The following is a 21,332-nucleotide window of genomic DNA, read 5'->3' as shown; positions in this document are numbered from 1 at the left end:
GGTTAAGTCTAATTACCTTCAAATCTCAACTGGATGTGTGAAAAAGTGGGGTTATAATTAAATACTTATGAGAACTGACTACAATTATATGAGACACGCAATTCGTGGGTAGGTATGCACACCTCTTTCATCTGGTGTGGCTGTTCAATTACTGCATATTTGCTCTTCAGGGCTGCTTTACTGTTTGGGATTAGGAGAATGCTTTGTTGAGCACCATGGCTACATCTGTTGCAATAGTGTGGATTTTCCAGTAGCCACCCATTTCAATTCTCAGTCCCATTCCCTTGCTGACGTGTCTATCCCATTGCCTCATGCACTGCTAGACTGAGACTGCCCCATCTGGGGCATTCTCCAACTGGGTGACATTAATAACGACTCTCCGGTTTCCATTAGAAACCGCCACCCACATCTTTGTACGTCTTCTTCCCTCTGATTCTCTCTCTCTTCCCGTTTCAATATGGCTCCTTTCACAGAACCAAAATCGATTCTCATCTTCCCTCTCTCCTGTCCTCTTATCATATCCAATTAACAACTTTTGTCTGTGGTCTGAACTCCTCCCCCCTCCCATTCTGGTTATATATCGTTACCTCATAAGGATGCTGCTGAGTTCCTCCAGCATCTCTGTGTTTTGACTACAATCACAATGTCTGCAGAAGTTCGTGTTTTGCCGCCTTACAATTTACCCTTGTTATACAATGGATGTGTTTACCAGTCTTGGCTAGGATTCTCCCTCTCACTGTGTATCCTGCTCGGATGCTTCAATGGAGAGTTTTGCAACTGAAAACTTGTCTTATTTCTAACTGCCCCCAGCCTCCTGATGAAAAGTCGCTGACCTGAAATGTTAACTCTGCCGCTCTCTAATAACCTGCTGAGTGTTAACGTCAATACTTCAAACAAAGGAAGAATAAAGAGAAGAAACAAAACGATGATCAGAATTAGGTTTAAAATGTTTAAAGAGTATTTTCTGTTCTCGGGTGCAATGGCAACAGTTATTGTTCACCCTAAGGTTGCCTTGAGAAGATAAATCTGAATTCAGAATCAGAATTTATTGACATTAACATTCACGACATTCATTGTCTTGTGGCAGCATCTGTGATGCGTGGCTGCAGCAGGAAGCAGACACAAAACTCAAGAAAGACTGTACAACAGGCTTTATTCAGTTAAAAGTCTCTGCTACAGTGGTAGCTGTACTGGTGACTCCTGAGTGACTGCCTTGGGAGGGGCCGGCTCAGGATTATATCCTGTACGGTTGATAGACAGCCGGCCGGGTGGAGTTAGGTCTATTCAGGTCGGCTGATTGACAGCCGGCCAGGTGTAGTCTGTCCTCCGGTGATCTTCCTGCAGGTACAGAGATCGCCCCCTGCAGTAGGCTAGTGGTGTATCACCACAGCATCACGGTGCAAACATTGCGATAAATTGCATTTCAAAAATAAATAAATTAGCACAAGAAAATAGGAGAGTGTGAGGTAGTGTGTGCTTCATTTTCCATTCAGAAATCTGATGGAAGACTGAGTGCTTGTCTTCAGGCTTCTGTACCTCTTTCCCGATGGTGGCAGAGTGAAGAGGCGGCAGGTTTGGTGTAGCAGTTAGTGCAATGCCTTTACAGTGCCAGCGATCGGCACAGGGGTTCAAATATTGCACTGTTTGTACATGTCTCCTCATGTCTGTGTGGTTTTTCTCTGGGGGGCTTTGGTTTCCTCCCACCGTTCGAATCGTACCAGGGGTTGTAGGTTAATTGGGTGTAAATTGGGAGGCTTGGACTCGTGGGCCAAAATGGCCTGTTACAATGCTGTATGTCTACATTTAAATAAAAATTAAAGAGGGCATGCCCTGAGTGGTGGGAGCCTTTGAGAATGCTTTCTTAAGACACCATCTCTTGTAGATGTCCTTGATGTAGAGAAGACTGATTGACATGATGTCGCTCACTGTGTTAACAACTCTGGACTATTTTCCTGTCTTGCTTATTGGCAACTTCATACCAGACAGTGATGCAACCAGACAAAATGCTCTCCATGGTTCACCTGTCGAAATCTTTGGGTCTTTGGCGACATACAGAATCTCCTCAAAACTCCTTACAAAATATAGCTGCTGGCGAGCCTTCTTCCTGATTATATTGACATGGAGGCTCCAGGACATACCCTTGGAGATGTTGAGACCCAGGAATTTGAAGTTCTTAACTCTTTCCACTGCTGACCCCTTGATGAGGACTGGTTCATGTTCTTCTGATTCCCTCCTGAATTCCACAATCAGCTCCTTGATTTTGCTAATGTTTAAAACCTGTACAGAGCCATTGGTAGTCAGACTACGTGGCAGAACCCTGCAGAGGAACGTTGTCTCTCCTCTCCTTGCTCCCTGCAGGTCCGCACCAGCGGCAGTGCTGCCGTGGCAGCAGCTTCACCAGCGCCATCATTTTTTTTTTGGTTTCCCAATGATTTTGATAAGCCTGACCAAACCAACATCACAGTCATCCTGGCACACTGAAGGCACAAGGCACCCTGAATACATCAGATCATGAAGGGTCCCAGGCCTGGAACTGTTTTGCTCTCGGTGCCTGACCTGTTGAGTGTTTCAAGCATTTCCTGTTGTGATTTCAGCCTTCCAACTTCTGCTTCTCATACAACACCATGTATCTAAAAAAAATGCCTCCTCTTCAACACGGAGACACAATGACCTTTGGAGGGAGAAGATAATTGTGACAAATTATTTAAAATAAGGACAAAGCATTCATTGAGAGAAAACATGAGACCATAAGACCGTGAGACAGGACTTAAACGGATTCCAAAAGAAATCAAAAGGAGTAACGTTTCAACTGAGTGACAGAACACTTTGTGGTACAGTCGGGAGTGAATCAATAAGCTCGGAAAATTTAATTGCAGATAAGCAGTTATTTACACTCACGACCCACTGATTTTCAAATCTCTCGTCATTTTTTTGAATTACATCCTTCACTGAAGCAAGTCTAAGTTTTCTTATCAGGGCCTTTTTTTCTTGTTTCTCTTTGAATTTAAGATTACTGCAGAAATAAACATTGATCGTGAGTTCATTAGAGAAAAGTCGAATTTAGTCTGTTCTCACAAGGTTTATTCCCTGGCTGAGACATTCATGTGGCAGCGTTTAACTCAATTGGAAGCAAGTCTCCGCTATGAGGAGAGGACTGCCTCACACAGAACTACAAACATTTCCACAACAAATACAAGCAGTCGGTACATAAGAATGCAAGGAGTCAGCCATCTGGCCTGTCGAGCCTGCTCCACTGCTCAAGTAGCTCATATCTCCGACTTCTTGTCTCACCTGCCAGTGGAAACCACCCTGCTTCTTATCTTATCCATCCCTTCTATAATTTTATATATCTCTGTGAGATTTCTTTCATTCTTCATCCTGAACTCCCAATGAGTATAGTCCCAGATGACTCGATCTCTCATCATGAGTTAACCCCCAAGGCAGATGATCAACCTGGTGAACCTCCTCTGCACCACCTCCAAAATCAATGTGTGTGTTCTCAAGCAATGAACAATCTGCTAGAGGAACTGCACTCTCTCTAAATTCACTGGGGTCCATCTCCCCACTCTCTCTAAATTCACTAGGATCCCAGCTTCCTGTTCACTCTGAGTTCACTGAGATCCTATGTCCCCACTCTAAAATGAACAGGGGACTTATCTCCCTGCTCCCTGCAAATCCTTGTGCTCATTTATCACTGTGGAATACCATGTGCATTCAAGAATGGCTCGATGACCTCTGAGCTGCGAGGTCCCATAAAGTGGTGTTGGGGTGACCTGCGTGAGCCTGGCACCTCATCTTGACTGTGTTTATTCATGGGACAAAAGATGTTCTTCAATGCAACGTAGCTCGGTGATGGTCACTGAGCTGGAAGTCAGAGAGAGGCCACACACATACATAGAACAGGCGGCATGATTAGCATAGCAGTGAGTGCAACGCTATGGCAGTGCCAACAACCTAGGATCAAATCCGCCACAGTCTGCAAAAAGAACCCACTCCTGTCTGCAAGAAGTTTGTATGTTCTCCCCCTGTCTGTATGGGCTTCCCCAGGTGCTCCAATTTTCTCCCACATTCCAAGGTCTTACAGGGTTAGTAAGTTTATTGATCATGTGGGTGCATTTGGGCAGTGGGGACTCGTGGGACAGAAGGCCCTGTTACCGTGCTGTATCTCTAAAATTAATTTAAAAAAAATGTAAATTGAACAGCACAGTAAATTGATCATCCCACAATGTTGTGACAATCAGTATAAACCTAGCACCGCATCTATCCACATCGAAGAGACTGGGCGCAGACTGGGAGATCGTTTTACTGAACACCTCAGCTCTCTCCAACTCAATAGCATGGATCTCTCAGTGGAGATCTCCCATTTGAATTCCCCTTTCCATTCCCTTGCTGACGTGTCTGTCCATGGTCACGTGCACTGCCAGACTGAGACCACCCACAAATTGGTGGAACAACACCTCATCTTCTGTCTGGGCACCCTCCAACCACATGGTATTAATATCAACTTTTTCAGTTCCAATTAAACACTTGCTCCATCACATCTTCTTCCCCCTGTCACCTTTCCTCCAGCTCATGCTCTCTCTTTCTCTCTTCCTCTCTTTTCCCTTTTCCCTCTGTCTCCTTTCACAGAGCCATAATTAATTCTCACCTTATCCAATGAAATTCTTTTGGCCTTTGGTCTGGACTCCTCCCCCTTTCTCTCTCCATTCTCCATTCAGACACCTTCCTGTTGTTTGCTTATACATTGAAAAACGGTTCAGACCAAAACATCAGTTATATATCTTTACCTCTCATGAACACTGCGAGATTGGCTGAGTTCTTCCAGCATTTCTGTGTGTTTATACTACAATCACAGCGTCTGCAGACTTTCGTCTTTCAGTCCACTTCTATCTAACCTAGTGGTTCTCAACCATTTTTCCCCACTCACTTATCACCTTAAGTAATTCTTTACTAACCACAGAGTACCTGTGCCATCCTATGGCACAGGTACTCTGTGGTTAGTAAGGGATTATTTAAGGTGGTATGTGAGTGGGGAAAAATGGTTAAGAGCTATTGGTCTAGGCTAAAGAGCCTGATTCTATGCTATATTTATCTAGGACAGTAGTTCTCAACCTTTTACTCGCCACTCACATACCACCTTAAGTAATCCCTTACTAACCACATTAGTAAGGGATCCAATGCCATAGGTGCTCTGTGGTTGGTAATGGATCATCGAAGTTGGTACGTGAGTGGGGAATAAAGGGTGAGAGCCACTGATCTAAGCCTTCCCTCCCTCAAAGACAGGAATCAAATCACAAAAAAAGACTTGGAAAGGATTACTGCAAAATGAAGAAAGAGGCACCAAGTTCAGAGACAATAACACAAAAATGTCTGCATAAGTCAGTCTTGACTGTGTTTCAACATGAAGCTTCCTGCGAGGAGTTCCCATTGATAAAGTCATCCCATTTTGGAATCATCGCCAGCTCTTGTTTTCACATCAGAATGTGAATGAAGGCTTTGCGCTGTGGTCAGTGCTGAGATAGCCAATATAAACTCATTACACTAATTATGCAACCGAATCTGACCTTCCCCATCTGGAAACGTTTTGAGATTACAATAAAAATAACCCAACAAGTTACTAATGTGGCCTGCAAAAGGTTGAACACAGGCTTGTTCTGTGGGTAGGTCAACTTTCCAAGGCAACCCACTTTCTCTCCTGGTAACTGTGGAGTCATCCTTCTGCTCCTGGAATTATTTAACTCTTTAATTCCTGACTGCATCATTGTGTGGTATGTCAGATGCCAATTCCTTAGAAAATGTGCCCCCTTCCATGACAATAGGATCGGTCCATCTTTTCGCGACAGTTGATTGATTAGTCGGATTGATTGGAATGCAGTAGGTCGCAAGACCATACAGAAAACAAACACCAAGCATTAAGAGTTTATTTTTAGAGGGATGAACTTCAGTTTCACTTTGCTCCAGGCAGCTGTATAACTATATTTTCTCAAGAACAAGAGAAAGGTGCAAAGAAGATTTACAAGTCACCAGGAGTGGGATTTTAGAGCACAGCACCGACTGGCTCAATTCTCTTGAAGAAAGAAGACTGAGGGGAGGTCTAATGGATATCGGTAAAATGCATAAGGGTTTTAATGTAGCAGATTCAGCAAGATTTGAATCGTTTATTATTACGTGCACTGAGATGCAGTAAAATGCTTTATTTTGCCTGCTATCTAGGCAAGTCAAAGGGGCAGCAGTGCCTACACTTTCTCAGGAGTCTGAGGAGGGCAAGAGTACCGTCCCCCATCTGGAGCACAATTGACTGCATCATCATCTGACTGCATCATTGTGTGTTAACAATGACTGGAAGTCAATGCAGAGGATCATCAAAATGGTCCAGAAGATTACTGGAGTTTCCCTTTCTTCTATTGGTGACATTTACGGGAAGCATTGCTTAAATAGGGCTCAAAGAATTATTGAAGGCCCTTTCCATCCAGGACATCTTTAACAAAATACCATAGGAGGTAGGTAGAGGAGCATCAAAATCAGGACTGCCAGGCAAATAGCTTCCTTCCATAGGCTGTGAGATTGATGAATGGTATCTTGTAACTGACTAAATCATTACAATTTATTTTACATTTTATCTTTATGTATATATGTGATTATTTCATGGTGTGTGTGTGTGTGTATGGTCTGCTTACATATATACAGGCAGATGATAATGAACTTGGATAATTTCAATGCATTTAAAGGCAGAACAACCCATTGAGGGAGGAGTGCGTGTCACACTGATGGATTTGGTGGCAGGTGGGAGCAAGTTAAAGTGGAACTTGGATTTGAGGAGTGTTTGCATCGAAAAGCCAGTACTCTTTCCAAGGTAATGAGTGGATGAGCTGCTTCAATCATGGGCTTTGCTACGCGAGTGGCCGGTTCAATGATTCAGAGAGGGCAGAGAAGAGTAGACCATATTACTGTTGTATGGAGTCACATTTACACCAACTGGATAACAATAGACGGCTTGAGGAGATTGTTGTTTCATTACACAAGTGTGCTGGAGAAACTCATTAGGTCCATAGAAAGTAAAGGGTAACTAACGATTCAGGCCTGGAGTCTTCCTCACATACCTGACGTGAATGTAGGAAAATGTAGCGGGCTGAGGAAGAGGTGCTCTTATGGAGAAGGAGGCAGAGAGATGAGGAAGATGGGCTCTGATTGGAGGAAGAGGTAGAGTGCTGAGTAATATGAGCTCTGATTAGAAGAAGGAAGGGAAGGGGATGAGGGTGCATTTCTTCCTCAGATGGCAGCACTAACAATTGATGAAAGAATAGCTATACTAGGGTTTCTTGTGGCCTCTGTCGGTCGTCCATGGGTACTGTGTCTCTGGTAAGCTGGAGTGGCCTCTCCAGGGCGCAAGCCAGGACAGAGTTGATATGGAGATCCATCTGTTGCCCATGCAGTGGAGACCACCACCCCTCTCCCCCACCATGCTAATGACAGGTCCAAAAGAACGATGAAAGTCGATACAGTTTGGTGCCAGCAGCATCGCAGGAGTTGCCATGCTGGTGCTGAGTACAGCAGTCAGCCGCCTTCAGGACTCCGACTCCAGATTTTTCTTCTGGGTTTACACCCAAAGCCTTTCCCATTAGCGGGTATTGCCACAAGGCAGCGACGGTTTGAAATTGGAGTTTTTCCTCTCCTAGATGAGTTGCCATTCGTGGTTAACAAGCCCCATCTGCCTGGAGCAACTGGTTTCAAGGAGCCAGTGACCTGCCTTTGCCCTTCTCTTGTCAGTTAGAACAGCTCCATTGGGCATAAGAATTATGCCACACCTGAAGCCCAGGAGTTGGACTTGGTTGTCAGAAAAGCCATGAAGAGCATTTGTGTAATGGGGGGAGCTCGTCCCCACTACCACCCTTCGGCTATGACAACCTCTAGAACCAGACTAGGGTTATACTCCTTGAAACTTAGAAGCATGAGAGGATACGTTGTATAAACTTCGAACAGGACTAGACAGACAAGATGCAGGAAGACTGTTCCCGCTTTTGGGAAGCCCAGAACAAGGGGTCACAGTCCAAGGACCGGGGGGAAGCCATTTAAGACTGAATTGGGGAGAAATGTCTTCACTCTAAGAGTTGTGAACTTGTGCAACTCCCTGCCACAGAAAGTTGTTGAGGCCTGTTCATTTGATATATTCATATGGGAGTTGGATCTGGTCCTTATGGCTGAAGGGATCAAGGGGTGTGGAGAGAAAGCAGGAATAGGGCATTGAGATCATGTAGGCTCAAATGGACTTCTCCTGCATCTAGCTTCGATGATTCTAGGTTCTAACATGATTCCAACATGGGCAGAGGGCTGAGACTAGCCTAACACTCCTAGTTTTGAGCCACGAGTCTGAGATTGCACTGAGAACCGGAGAACACTGTTTCGTCGGGTTGTACTTGTGACAATACTCTTGACTTGAAGGTGTGAACTTTTACCTCTGGTCTGGTGCCTTACATCCAAACCCACATGTGAAAGGACTATGATCTAACCCACACCCACCTCTCTAATGAACTGGGCTACTTTAACTTTCCTCTAATTTATTGCAGAAAGAGACCTCACACAACGTTACCATTACGGATGTCTAGCGGGTATATAAATGAGGTGGCGTCTTAATCCTCATCAGCAGTTGGACTTACAAGAGCTAAACGGAGCTAAACTATCCCTTGTGTCAAATTCCACGTCTTTCAAGACCTGAAGTGCACACAAAGCAAAACCCACATGTGCTGTTCTGGCAGTGAGGTACAGCCAAACAAGTGACATGCAGATAATGTTTCTCGGAGCTCTGTGATACAGGTTTACATTCCTAACTGAAAAACAGCACCTCTTTCATCCTCCTGATAGCTCCCACGGGAAAAATCGTACGGCAGGCCCAAGCCCCGAGAGATGAAATTGGTATGCTGCAAATGTTAACCAGCAGTGGGAAAGCACACTCACACTAACGACCATCGGGCTCGTAGCTCAGACAAAAAATGCACACGCACTCACTTTCACACACACACAGGGGTCCACTCCCAAACCTCGACTGTTCTTTAGAATCGCAGCCTTTCCTTGGGTCTTGAAATAAATTCATGGACTTAGTCTCACAGGATGTCATGCCACAAAATGTGGCCATTCAGCCCACTTTTTTCATGGTAGCCCAAAGCAGAGATATCCATTCAGTCCTCAAAGCCAGAGAACTTTAGAATAATTTTCCTTCTTCCACTCTCTCATCTCTCCCCACCATCTCACTTCTCCTCCACTTTCTTATCTTTCCACCTCTCCCCACCCCTAATCTTTCCCCACACCCTCCTCTCTCCCAATCTCTCCCCCATTCAATCTCTCTCCCCCCCTCTCATCTCTCCCCCACTCTCCCAACTCTTTCCCACTCCCTCATCTCTCTCCCTCTCTTTCAACTCTCATCCACTCCATCTCTCCCCATTCTTTCATCTCTCCCCACATCTCTCTCCCAATACCTCATCTCTCCCCCATTCTTTCACCTCTCCTCCATCCCCTCTCCCCACCCCCTAATCTCTCCCCACCCCCAGTTTTCCTCATTCTATCTCTCTCCCACCCTCTCATATCGCTCCCACTCTCACAAATCTACCACACCCCCATCTCTCCCTCACTTTCATCTTTCCCCACCCTCTCATCTCTCCCCACCCCCTTATCTCTCCCCATTCATTCATCTCTCCTCCACTCCCTCTCTCCCACCCCCTCATCTCTCCTTGCCCCCTCATCTCTCCCTCACTCTTTCCTCTCCCCACCCCAAATTCCCCCCCTCCACCCTTCAACTCTCACTACCTTTCCAATTCTCCCTGCTTTCACCACGCTCCAACTCTGCCCCACCCTCTGATCTTTTCCCTCTCCGCCCCTCAACATTCCCTCACTCTCCCAACTCTTCCCACTCCTCAGCTCTCCTCTTGGCTTCCAAACACTCCACTCTCCCACCTCTCCCCACTGCCTCAATTCTCCCTCACCTTCCCCTCTTCCCCCTCACTACCACTAGCATTGCACCACCACCCCTACTTCCTTTTCTCCACCCTTCCATCTCTCCCCACTCTGTCAATTCTCCCCACCTTCTTCTCTCTGCCACCATCCCTACATCCCTCCCCTACCCTTCCATCTCTTCAGTCTCTCCTCTCCCTCACCCTTCCACTCTCCATCACCCTCCCAACTCTCCCCACCCTTTCAACTCTCTCTGATCCATTCCACTGCCCCTCAACTCCCCCAACTCCCTCAATTTGCACCCTCCCCTCTTTCTCAACCTCGCCCACCTTTCCAGCTCAACCCCACCCTTTCATCTCTCCCATTTCTACCATCTGAAAGCTGAAAACACAATTGGGACTTCTGCTTGAGTAATGGTTGGTGGGGGGGGGGTTGGAGATACTTGCCATACTCCCACAAAGAGAAACCTCAACTTTTTCAGTCACATTTACACCCAGTATTTGATTGCTGGCTTGTCATGTGTGGGGAGAACTGGAAGTATTTGACCAAGTTTATAAAATGTTCTATTAATCTCAGCCAATCTGAGAGATCGAAGAGTTCAAACACTATCTTTACTCTGTTGCGGCAAATTCTTTCTTTCACAATATATTCAGGAGAAGGGGATGCTTTCAAACTACTAGAGTTGGTGCGCCAATGGAAACAATAGGCAGCAGCCATCTCAACGGGTGGTCTACGGCCCCCCCCTCCCCTTCACCCCTTCCCCAGAGGCCACATCACATTTCAAATTTAAGTAAAAGCCTTATTCTATTTTCATCTCACGTGACATAAATATTTTCTATGCTTTTTTATGTAGTCGGTAGGAGAGAAGTGCAGAAGAAACCAAAACGTCACTGCTTCACAGGGAAAAGGGCCCATAATCATTGAGCAGAGTCCTAGGGGGACCATAGTCAAAAAGAAAGATTGGCTGGTGTGCAGCTTCCCCCACACCCCTGTCATAAAGCACTTCATACCCTCTAATCCAGGCAAGGTCCTGGACAATCTCCTCTACACCTTTTCCAAAGTCTCCATATCCTTCCTGTAATGGGGCGAGTGGAATTCTGGGTTCTGGTCACTATGTCCGTGAGGCAGCAGATGCTCCACTGCTGATGGGGAATCTGCAGCCACTGCTAAGATAGTAGACAGAGGAGGCCGTGTAATTTGAATCAAGCCTCCAGGTGATTAGTTGACATTGGCCACAGGACTTGATAGAGAAGACAGCTGCTAAAATTTGAAGCAGTATCTTGAGCAGTTGGGCTAGTTGGCAGAGGAATCGCTGATCGAGATATATGAATTGTTGCATTTTGGGAGGTCTAACGTGGGTAAGACCTACTCAGTGAATAATAGGGAGTGGGAGAGTGATGTAGAGCAGATGGATCCAGGAGTACAGGTCGATAGTGGTCAAAAAATCTTTTGGCACATTGGCCTTCATCGGTCGAACATTGAGTATAGAAGTTTGGAAGACATGTTGCAGTTTTATGAGATGTTGGTAAGGCCCATTTTGGAGTATTCAGTTCTGGAGAGGGTGCAGAGAAGATTTACGAGGATGTTGCGAGGACTTGGGAGCCTGAGCTACAGGGAAAGGTTGAGCAGGCTGGGGTTTTATTCCTTGAAGTGGAAGAGGATGAGGGATGATCTCATAGAGGTGTACAAAATCATGAGGGGAATAGATCAGGTGAAGGCACTGATTTTCTTTTGCCCAGAGTAGGGAAATTGAGAACCAGAGGACATAGGTTGAAGGTGAGGAGGAAAGATTTAACAAGAGCTCTTTTACACAAAGGGTGGTGGGTGTATGGAATGGGCTGCCAGAGGAGGTACAATGTTTAAGAAAAAAATGGATGGATACAAGGAAGGGATGGGTTGATAAGGATATGGGCCAAACACAGACAGGTGGGACTAATGTGGATGGGGCATTTTGTGGGAATGGGCAAAATGGGCCAAAGGGCCTGTTTCCACGTTGTATGACTCTATGACTTAAAGATTTCTTTCGACTTACCGGCAACGGGTTGAAGTTCTGATCCACCAGATGATTATATCCATGGTCGAAGAATGAGTTGCGAAACACCACATCCATCCCCTGTTTGGCTGACATTCCAAGTGTATTTAACCAGCTGTGTGGACAGAATGAAAGCAAGTCACCCAATGTCTTCCCCGCTTTGTTTAAGTTTACAGTCACATTATACCTGGCACAGGGTTCTTCTGCAAGCAGACTAACAGGTTAAGGCAGCATGAGAGTACTGTCGTGGGGTTCATTCAGGAGCCTGACGACTTTGGGAAAGAAACTCTTTAAGCCTTGTGGCACACAACTTTACACTCTCGAGCCTTCTCCCTGATGGGTGGAGGGAGAAAAGAGTTTGGACAAGGTGTGATGGATCTTTCAGTGTGTTGGCTGACTTTCCCAGGAGATGTAGATGGAGTCCACGGAGGAGAGGGAAGTTTCCGTGATGCTGAGTTGCATTCACCACTGATCTTAAGCGGAGCAGCTCCCGCACCAGGTCCTGATGCATCCAGCATCTGCTTTTGATGGTGTAACTGATGAAGATGTTAGACCATAGGACATAAGAACAGAAATAGGCTATTCAGCCCATCGTCTGCCCTGCTCATTTAATCATGAGCTGATCCATCCTCCGACTTAGCCCCATTGCCTGACCTTCTCCCCATAACCTTTGAGGCCCTGGCTCATCAGGAATCTCTGCCACTACAACTGTGTGTGGCACCAAATTCCACAGATTTACCACCCTCTGACTAAAGAAGGGACAAAGGGGAACATGCCGAACTTCTTAAGTCTTCTAAGGAAGGAGAGGCATTGGTACATCTTCCTGACCATCACGCCAACCTGATTGGTCTATGCAAGGATTGAGGAGGAAAGTCTATTACATGTCTGTTTGACTCGAGTTTTCTAGGCCAAATTGAACAGGTTCACTGATGTTCTTCAAACCAGATGCCCACATCTGCCTTCAATCTCACTTTTGGCTTCACAAATAAAAGCAACCCTGACTTTGTCTTAAGATTGGGAAGTTCTATGGGCTGTGCTTAACAACTGATGATGAAAACTATGATAGCAATGAGCTCAATGAGAAGGAGAGACTCGCTAGGTCAAAGTTCAGATTTATTGTCAGAGTATGACATCACATACAACCCTGAGATTCTTTTCCCCGTGGGCCAGGCAGAATTTCCATTTCAGGTTTCAGATTTATTGTCAGAATACATACATGGCATCACCTACAACCCCGAGATTCCTTTTTCCTGTGGGGGCAGCAGAATTGCAGCTAATTGGTAGTACAAAATTAAACTGTACACAGTGCAAAACATGTAAACAAACTGTTAAGTACAGAAAGAACAAAAAGAAAATCAATAAAGTGCACAAGTAAGAGTCCTTAAATGAGTCCCTGATTGAGTTTGTGGTTGAGGAGTCTGATAGTAGAGGGATGGCAGCTGTTCCTGAACTTGCTGGTATGAGTCTTGTGGCACCTATACCTCTTTCCTGATGGCAGCAGAGAGAACAGACTGTGTGCTGGGTGGTGTGGATCCTTGATGATTGCTGCTGCTCTCCAACAGCAGCTATCCCTGAAGATGTGTTCAATAGTGGGGAGGGTTTTGCCTGTGCTATCCTGAGCTGTGTCCACTACCTTTTGGAGGGCTTTACGCTCAGGGGTATTGGTGTTTCCATACAAGACCGTGATGCAGCCAGTCAGCACACTTTCTACCACAATTCTGGAGAAATTTGTCAGAGTTTCTGATATCATACCAAACCTCTGCAGACTTCTGTGAAAATAGAGGCGCTGACATACTTGCTTCATGATGCCATTGATGTGTTGGATCCAGGAAAGATTCTTTGAGATGGTAACTTCCAAGAACTTAAATTTGCTCACCCTCTCCACCTCTGATCCCCCAATAATCACTGGATGAATACCTCTGGCTTTCCTTTCCTGAAGTCAACAATCAACTCCTTCATTTTGGTGACATCAAGTGCAAAATTGTTGTTGCAGCATTCAGCCAAGTTTACAATCTCCATCCTGTATGCTGATTCATCCCCTTCCTTTATACAACATTCTACCATGGTATCATCAGGAAATTTGTAGATGGTATAATTGTTTTACAGAGCCACACAGATGTAGGTATAAAGTGAGCAGAGCAATGGGCTAAGATCAGTTGTTGGAAGTGAGGGGCCAGTGGAGAGGTCTGAGCCTTTGGGGAGGGTGTGTCACACGCCTCCCCCCCCTCCCCTAGGGCAGCGAGAAAAGAGCGCTCGGGAGTGGAACGTGACGGGCAGCAGGAGGGGCTTGTGGGAGGATGCGGGAGACCTCGGCCCTGTGACAACAGATGGCTCCAGCAGTGAATCCAGCGAGGAGAGAAGGGATGAGGAGGCAGGAGGAGAGAGCAGGGAAAAGTCAGGAGGCATGAGGAACCAAGATGGCGTTAGCAAGAAGGAGGGGGTAGGCATGGAACCCACACTACACATCATCCTAAAGGCCATGGGAAGGATGGAGGAGAGAATGGCAAAAAATAGGTACTTTATAATAAAAAAGGACATACGGGAAAAAGCCCTAATTGGACTGACAGGAAGGGTGACTGAAATGGAGGAAAGAACTGCGGATAATGAAGACAGAATAAATAAATTGGAGAGGGAAATTACCTTGTGGGGGGCAGAAAGGGGAAGCCTCTGGCAGAGAATTGATACTCTGGAGAATCATAGCCGGAGGAACACGATAAAAATTGTGGGGTTGAGGGAAGGCACAGAAGGGAGGGATTCTGTGGCGTTCTTTCAACACTGGGTACCAGAGGTTTTGGGAAGAGAGAAACTGGGAGAATCAGTTACAGTAGAAAGGTCCCATCGGTCCTTATTCCCGTGCCCAGGCCCCAGTCAAAGGCCACACTTAGTACTGGTGAAGCTGCGACAGCGTTTGAGGAGGAAGTGAATGTGGGTGGGGCGATGGAGCTGGAGGGGAATAGGTGTTATTCTACCCAGATATAAGAATGGCCCTCCTAAAACAAAGAAAGGAATTTGAGTCAATGAAAAGAACGGCTGGACAGAAAGGGTATGACAGTGTTCTCAGGTATTGTAATGCCAGTGTGGGAGGGGGAGAGAAAGTTCCTGTCGGAGGTCAAAGAGGCCCAACAGTTTGTAAAACAGTGCCAAATGGGTAATGCTTTGTTGTACATAAGAATGTACTGTAAATAATAGCTATAATAATAATTGTGGGTTTAACTCTTTGTTTCATAAATACATTTGTGGGAGCATTTGTAAAAAAGGAAAATGGTCTGGGGAGGGAGGGTGAGGGTTGTGTGTTGTGGAAGGTAGATGGGTGCAAAATGCACAGCTTGTGGTGAGGAGGGGGGATGGTGACAATGCCGAGATTAAAGTCACCAGGGGTGGGGGGGAGGGAAGATTAAAAGGAGTAGGATATAGATGGGGGATATATGTGAATTTGATAATTTGTTTTTGTATTTTATGCTGTTTCTTTTTGGTTTTTTTGTCCTTTTTGTCTCTTATTATTTTTCCTTTTCAAGATTTGTCACAGACTCAGTGGACTGGAGTGCCTGGCTAAAGGAAAAGGATTAAGTGAACATTGGACATGGGGCGGCTGGTGTATGGGGGAAACAGGGACTTGGGAAGAGTCTCTGAGGCAATGGCCAATAATATAAATGTATACATATTAAGGTAAATGATCTGAATGGGTAAGTGAAGAGGAAAAGAGTCTTGGCACACATAAAGGAAAAAAAAACACATTTTCCTCCAAAAACACATTTAACAGAGCAGGAACAATCTTGAGGGTGTGACAATCTTGATAGGAAAAAGTCTTCTGGTGATAGTGGAAAGCATGGTCACAGACAGAGCAGGGAGATTTGTAATGGTGCACTGTCAGATATATTCAGAATTTTGGACCCTAGTGAATGTATATGCTCCCAACCTTGATGATGAAAAGTTCATTCAAGATGCCTTCTTGAAACTGGGAGAGGGAAGAGAAGATATTGTAGTTGGGAAGGAGTTTAACTTTTGTCTGGATCCTGTCTTGGACAAGTCAACACAAAAATAACAAATATAAAGGCAGCAAGGGCTACCAATGATTTTATGAAAGAGCTGAATTGGGTGAAAACACTCAAGGGAGAGGGATTATTCCTTCTACTTGAGGCAACATGATTCCAACTCCAGGATATATTTATTTCTGGCTTCAGCCCACATAGAGGGTAGGATAATGGAGACTGAGTACATAGTGAGGCTTCTGTCAGATCATTCACCTCTGACATTAATCAAAGAAATGCTGAATAACCAAGAGCCTTAATTCATTGCTGTTAAAGAAACTGGAATTTGTAGCTTTGTTAGGACACAGATAGACATGTTCTGTGAGACCAACTGTACCTCTACTCTAGATAAATTTCTCCTCTGGGACACCCTCCCAGATCTTTCTTGAGGCACAAATTAGGTCCTTCCATGATCTTACCAATGAGCAGTGACATAGAGACCCTGATTCAAAAGGGGAACAAATGGAAGTTTGTCTCAGTGATGTATTTCTTACTTCAAGCAGAAGGCCCTAAACTGGGCCTTCACAAATCGAGGCAAAGGTGGGAGTCAGACTTAGGAACAATGATTGATGAGCGGTGCTGGTTAGACCTGTATTGGAGCAGCATAAATGCAATTATTAATGTGCAGTATAGGCAGGTGCAGTGTAATTTTCTCCAACAGTTATATTTGACGCCACAAAAATTGAATAAGAAGAAACCAGAAATTTCAGACCAATGCTTCAGATGTAGTATTGCAACAGGAACCTTTGTGCACGCAACCTGGGCATGTACCAAAGTGAGACCCTCTTGGTGGAACTAGGCCAAGCCATAGAAAAAAAATCATAGGTAAAGTATCTCCACAGGATCCAGAGATGTTACTATTGGGAAACATAATGGACATAAGGCTTAAGATGAAGCCGTCCAAATTCCAAATCCAAATTGTAATGATCGCATTGGCAGTGGCCAGGAAATGCATAGCGGTTACCTGGAAATCTGACTCCCACTTGGGCATTGTGCACTGAAAAAGGGAAATACAAAGCTGTGTTCCCCTGAGAAAATTACCTATAACTTAAGGAAAAATATAAGATCTTCCTAAAATTTGACAACCATATTTAAATTTCATCGGAGCACAGTTATAGTGTGGACTCTTCTTTCCCAGTCTATCCTTCTACTGAGGGAGGGGTGAGGGGGAGGGGACCATTCCTTCCCAATCAAGTAAAGAAAAATGTAACAGCCAAGGGGCCAGCTGTTGGGCCATGACAAATCCCTGATGTGTTCTCTACCTTTGCTGTGGGTGTCTTGAAAGTTGTGGTCTGTTGAGTATGGGGAGGGGAAAAAATAACTTGGACTCAACAGTGAATTTTGTATATAATTGATTACTGTAATTTGTGATTGATTACTGGAAACTGAGTTTGAGTTTATAAATAAAATATTTTAAAAAAGACAAATGAAGGAGGCAGTTTGTGTTTTATTGGAGATGGAAGTGAGGGGATTCAATTGAGGGGTCTGGATGGACCGTGGGAAGCTCTTCCCTTTGTTGGAGGGGTTAAGAAACTAGAGGTCACAGGTATAAAATAAAGACCGACATGAGGAATTCATCCAGGCCTGTGTCAAGAAAACCCTGCCTATCACCAGCTTGTAACCTGTTGTACCATAGGTTCCAGCACACTTGATCACTGCTACACCAAGATAAGGAAGGCCTACTGTTCTTTCTCGAGACCACACTTTGGCAAGTCTGATCACCTGGCTGTGCTCCTTCTACCTTCATATAGACACGAGCCTAAAAGAGAGGCTCCGCCCATTCTTATACCAACAAGTTTTTTTTAAGGCATGTCAGACAATTTAATTGGAATTCTAAGCTGTCAAGAGTCTCCAAGGAAAAACTTACTTGGGATCATTCTCTGGATGGACTACGATTAACTGATTTTAAAAACTATTATTTGGCTGCCCAATCAAAATTTATAGCATCTTTTGTTGAGGGAATATTCCTGATTGGAGCTCAAATTGGTCGACACATGGCGAGTGAGAAGAGAGCAGAAGATTTCATTTACAAATGGAATATTCAGTTATTGACTGGAAAGACAGATAACTCCATTCTAAAACACATAATTTGGATAGGCTATGATTTGTCAAATGGAACTTTTTTTGTGCTGTCTTCAATTAAGATATTTTTTAAGAGATAGTTTAGGATTAGCCATGACCCTGCCAATGTGTAGTGACAAAGAGGTTCTTCTTCGAAAGGGGATCACAAGTAAATTTATATCTAAGATGTATTTCCTATTGCAGACCAATAGCCCGAAACCAGGCTTGCTCAAATCGAGGGAAAAGTGGGAAATGGACTTGGAGAAAAGGATTCAAGAACAACATTGGTCAAAATTGTGCTCTGATAATGACATCATTCATTAATGTTAGATATAGATTGGTACAATACAATTTTATGCACCCATTATACCTTATATCACAAAAATTACACAGTTTAATAGCTGAAATTCTGGACGTGTTTTAGGTGTGGTGTATAGAGTCAGAACATTTATACATTCAACCTGGCTATGCATAAAAGTAAGATCCTTTTAGTATGACGGCAGAAATTTTGACAAAAATCATAGAAGTGGATTTTCCATTGGAACCAGAACTGTATTTATTGAGCGATCTTATGGTTATTGTCACAAAACTGTCAAAATATCAAATATCAGTCAAGCCCGAAATGTCAGTTCTGTATTTTTGACCTGCTGAGCTTCTCCTGCATTTTGTGTTTTTACAAAATATCAAATAAAGTTTGTGAGGATGGCACTAGCCAGGAAATGTACAGCTGCTACGTGGATGTCCGACTCCCCCCTACTTATTACTCACTGGAATAAGGAAATGCAAAGTTGTACTGCCTCTGAATACATAATCTGAGAAAGAAATATGAGGTAAAATATAGCAACTTTATTTGAATCATACAAGCTTAAAGATATAATTAACTTCCTTGAAAAGGTTTAAATAATATAGTTAATAGTTAATAGTGTTAATATAGTTAATAGTGTTGAATTCCTGAAGGCTGCTCAAACACCCCTTCTGTTTTGGACAATTTTTTTTAATGTTAGCAGCTGGGAGTGGTGGGGAGGTGAGATTTGGGCAAACATATAAGAATCTGTAATTTTAAAATAATATTTATATGATGTATGTAATAATGTTACATATGGGCCTTGGAAAAATTACAGTAAAATATTTTTTTTAAAATAGAGGCTCCGGAGGTCAGGACAGTTAGAAGGTGGTCACAGGAAGCTGAAGAACGGTTACAAGTCTTCCTCGAATCAACGGATTGGGCCATGTTCAAGGACTCTGCTGAGATTCTGAACGAGTACACCAAGGCTATCACACAACTTATAAAAACAGCTGTGGATGAGGTGGGGGGGGCGTTCAAGTTTCTATATCACTGCGCTGTGTTCCAGGGAAGGTGGGATCTGTTCCGACAGGATGGATTGCATCTGAACTGGAAGGGGATTAATATCCTTGTGGGTAGGTTTGTAAGCCTTGTCCCGATGAGTTTAAACTACATTTGCAAGGGGAGGGGAACCAGTATGTTTGAGTAGTTAGTGAGAAAGAGGAGGATAAAGGTCATGTGAGGACTCTATGAATAGATAGAAATCATAGGTTTGTACATGATAGAAATTTTCTTAGGTATGTTTATTTTAATGCAAGGAGTATTGTTAGAAAGGCTGATGAGTTTAGGGTATGGATTGACATGTGGGATTATGATATTGTTGCTATTAATGAGACTTGGTTGCAGGATAGGCAGGACTGGCATTTTAATGTTCCAGGGTTCCATTGGTTCAGACATGATAGAGGAGGAGGGATGAAAGGGGGAGGAGAGGCATTTGCTAGTCAGGGAAAATATCTCAGTTGTGTGAAGTCAGGACAGCCAGGAGGACTTGTCTACAGAGGCCATTTAGGTGGAATTGAGGAACGGGAAAGGTGTGTCCACACTAATAGGTATTATAGATTATCCAATAGACAGAATTGGAGGACCAAACCTGTAGAGAGATAGAAGACTGATGTAAGAAGCAGTATGTTGTGATAGTGGAAAATTTTAACTTACAAAATATTGACTGGGACTCTCATACTGTAAAAGGGCTTGGTGGCTTGGAGTTTGTGAAATGTGTTCAGTAAAGTTTTCTAAATCAATACATAGAGATACCAACAAGAGAGGAGGCAGTACTTGATCCACTATTAGGGAACAAGACAGGTCAGGTGACAGATATATGTGTAGGTAAACATTTTGGGTCCAGTGACCATAATGTCATTAGTTTCAAGTTGTTTATGGAAAAGGATAAGTCTAGTCCTCATGTTGGGATTCTCAAATGGAGGAAGGCAAATTATGTGGAAATGAGAAAGGATCTAGGAAGAGTAGATTGAGATATGTTGTTTTATGGATAGGTAAGTGGATGGCCTTCAAGGGAAAAATCTTGAGAGTGCAGAGTTTGCATGTTCTTGTCAGGATTAAAGGCAAAGTTACCAGGCATAGGGAACCCTGGTTTTCAAGGGATTTTGGTGATCTGGTTAAGAAAAAGAGAGAGATGTACAGCAAATATAGGCGACAAGGAGCTAATGAGGTACCTGAAGAGTACAAAAAAAGCAAAAAAATACTCAAGAAAGAAACCTTATAAATCAAAGTATTGTGAATAGGTGTTGGAATGTTATGTTGAAGCTGTTTAAGACATTGGTGAGGCCAAATTTGGAATATTGTATGCAGTTCTGGGCACCTAACTACAGAAAGGATATCAATAAGATTGAAAGAGTACAGAGAAGATTTATTAGGAAGTTGCTGTGTCTTCAGAGGTTGAGTTACAGGGAAAGATTAAACAGGTTAGAACTTTATTCCTTGGAGCAAAGAAGAATGAGGGGAGGTTTACAAGATTTTGAGAGGTATCAACAAAGTGAGTGCGAATAGGCTTTTTTCCACTTAGATTGTGGGAGATAAATAAGAGAGGTCAGTTTTAAGCTGAAGGAGGAGAGATTTAAGGGGAGCATTAGGGGGAAGTTCTTCACTCAGAGGGCTGTGGGAGTGTGAAATCAGCTGCCATGTGATGTGATGAATGCAGCTCAATCATGTATTTTAAGAATAAATGGGATAGGCACATGAATGGGAGAGGCCTGGAGGGTTATGGAATGGGACCAGGTCACTGGGACTAGGGAGATAATAGTGGGCACAGACTAGAGGAGCCGAATGGCCTCTTTACTGTGTTGTAGTGTTCTATGGTTTTATGGTACTATGATACTATGGTAGTGGGTTGTATAAAGGAAGGAGATGAGTCAGCATAGAGGATGGAGATTGAAAACTTGGCTGAATGGCAGCAACAACAACCTTG

General features: G+C 44.0%; 1 protein-coding gene across 3 annotated transcripts in view; it reads right to left on the bottom strand.

The window, feature by feature from the left end:
* hpse2 (heparanase 2) overlaps window positions 1-21,332 on the bottom strand; it is a 263,673-nt gene that overhangs the window by 31,102 nt on the left and 211,239 nt on the right. For all 3 annotated transcript variants that reach the window (XM_069900231.1, XM_069900232.1, XM_069900233.1), the window contains exon 9: window positions 11,975-12,089. In XM_069900231.1, the coding sequence (XP_069756332.1) occupies window positions 11,975-12,089 (115 nt within the window). The remainder of the gene's footprint in view (window positions 1-11,974; window positions 12,090-21,332) is intronic.

This window comes from Narcine bancroftii, chromosome 10 (genome assembly GCF_036971445.1).
Source record: "Narcine bancroftii isolate sNarBan1 chromosome 10, sNarBan1.hap1, whole genome shotgun sequence".
NCBI lineage: Eukaryota > Metazoa > Chordata > Chondrichthyes > Torpediniformes > Narcinidae > Narcine > Narcine bancroftii.
This window is presented reverse-complemented; position numbering and strand designations above follow the sequence as displayed.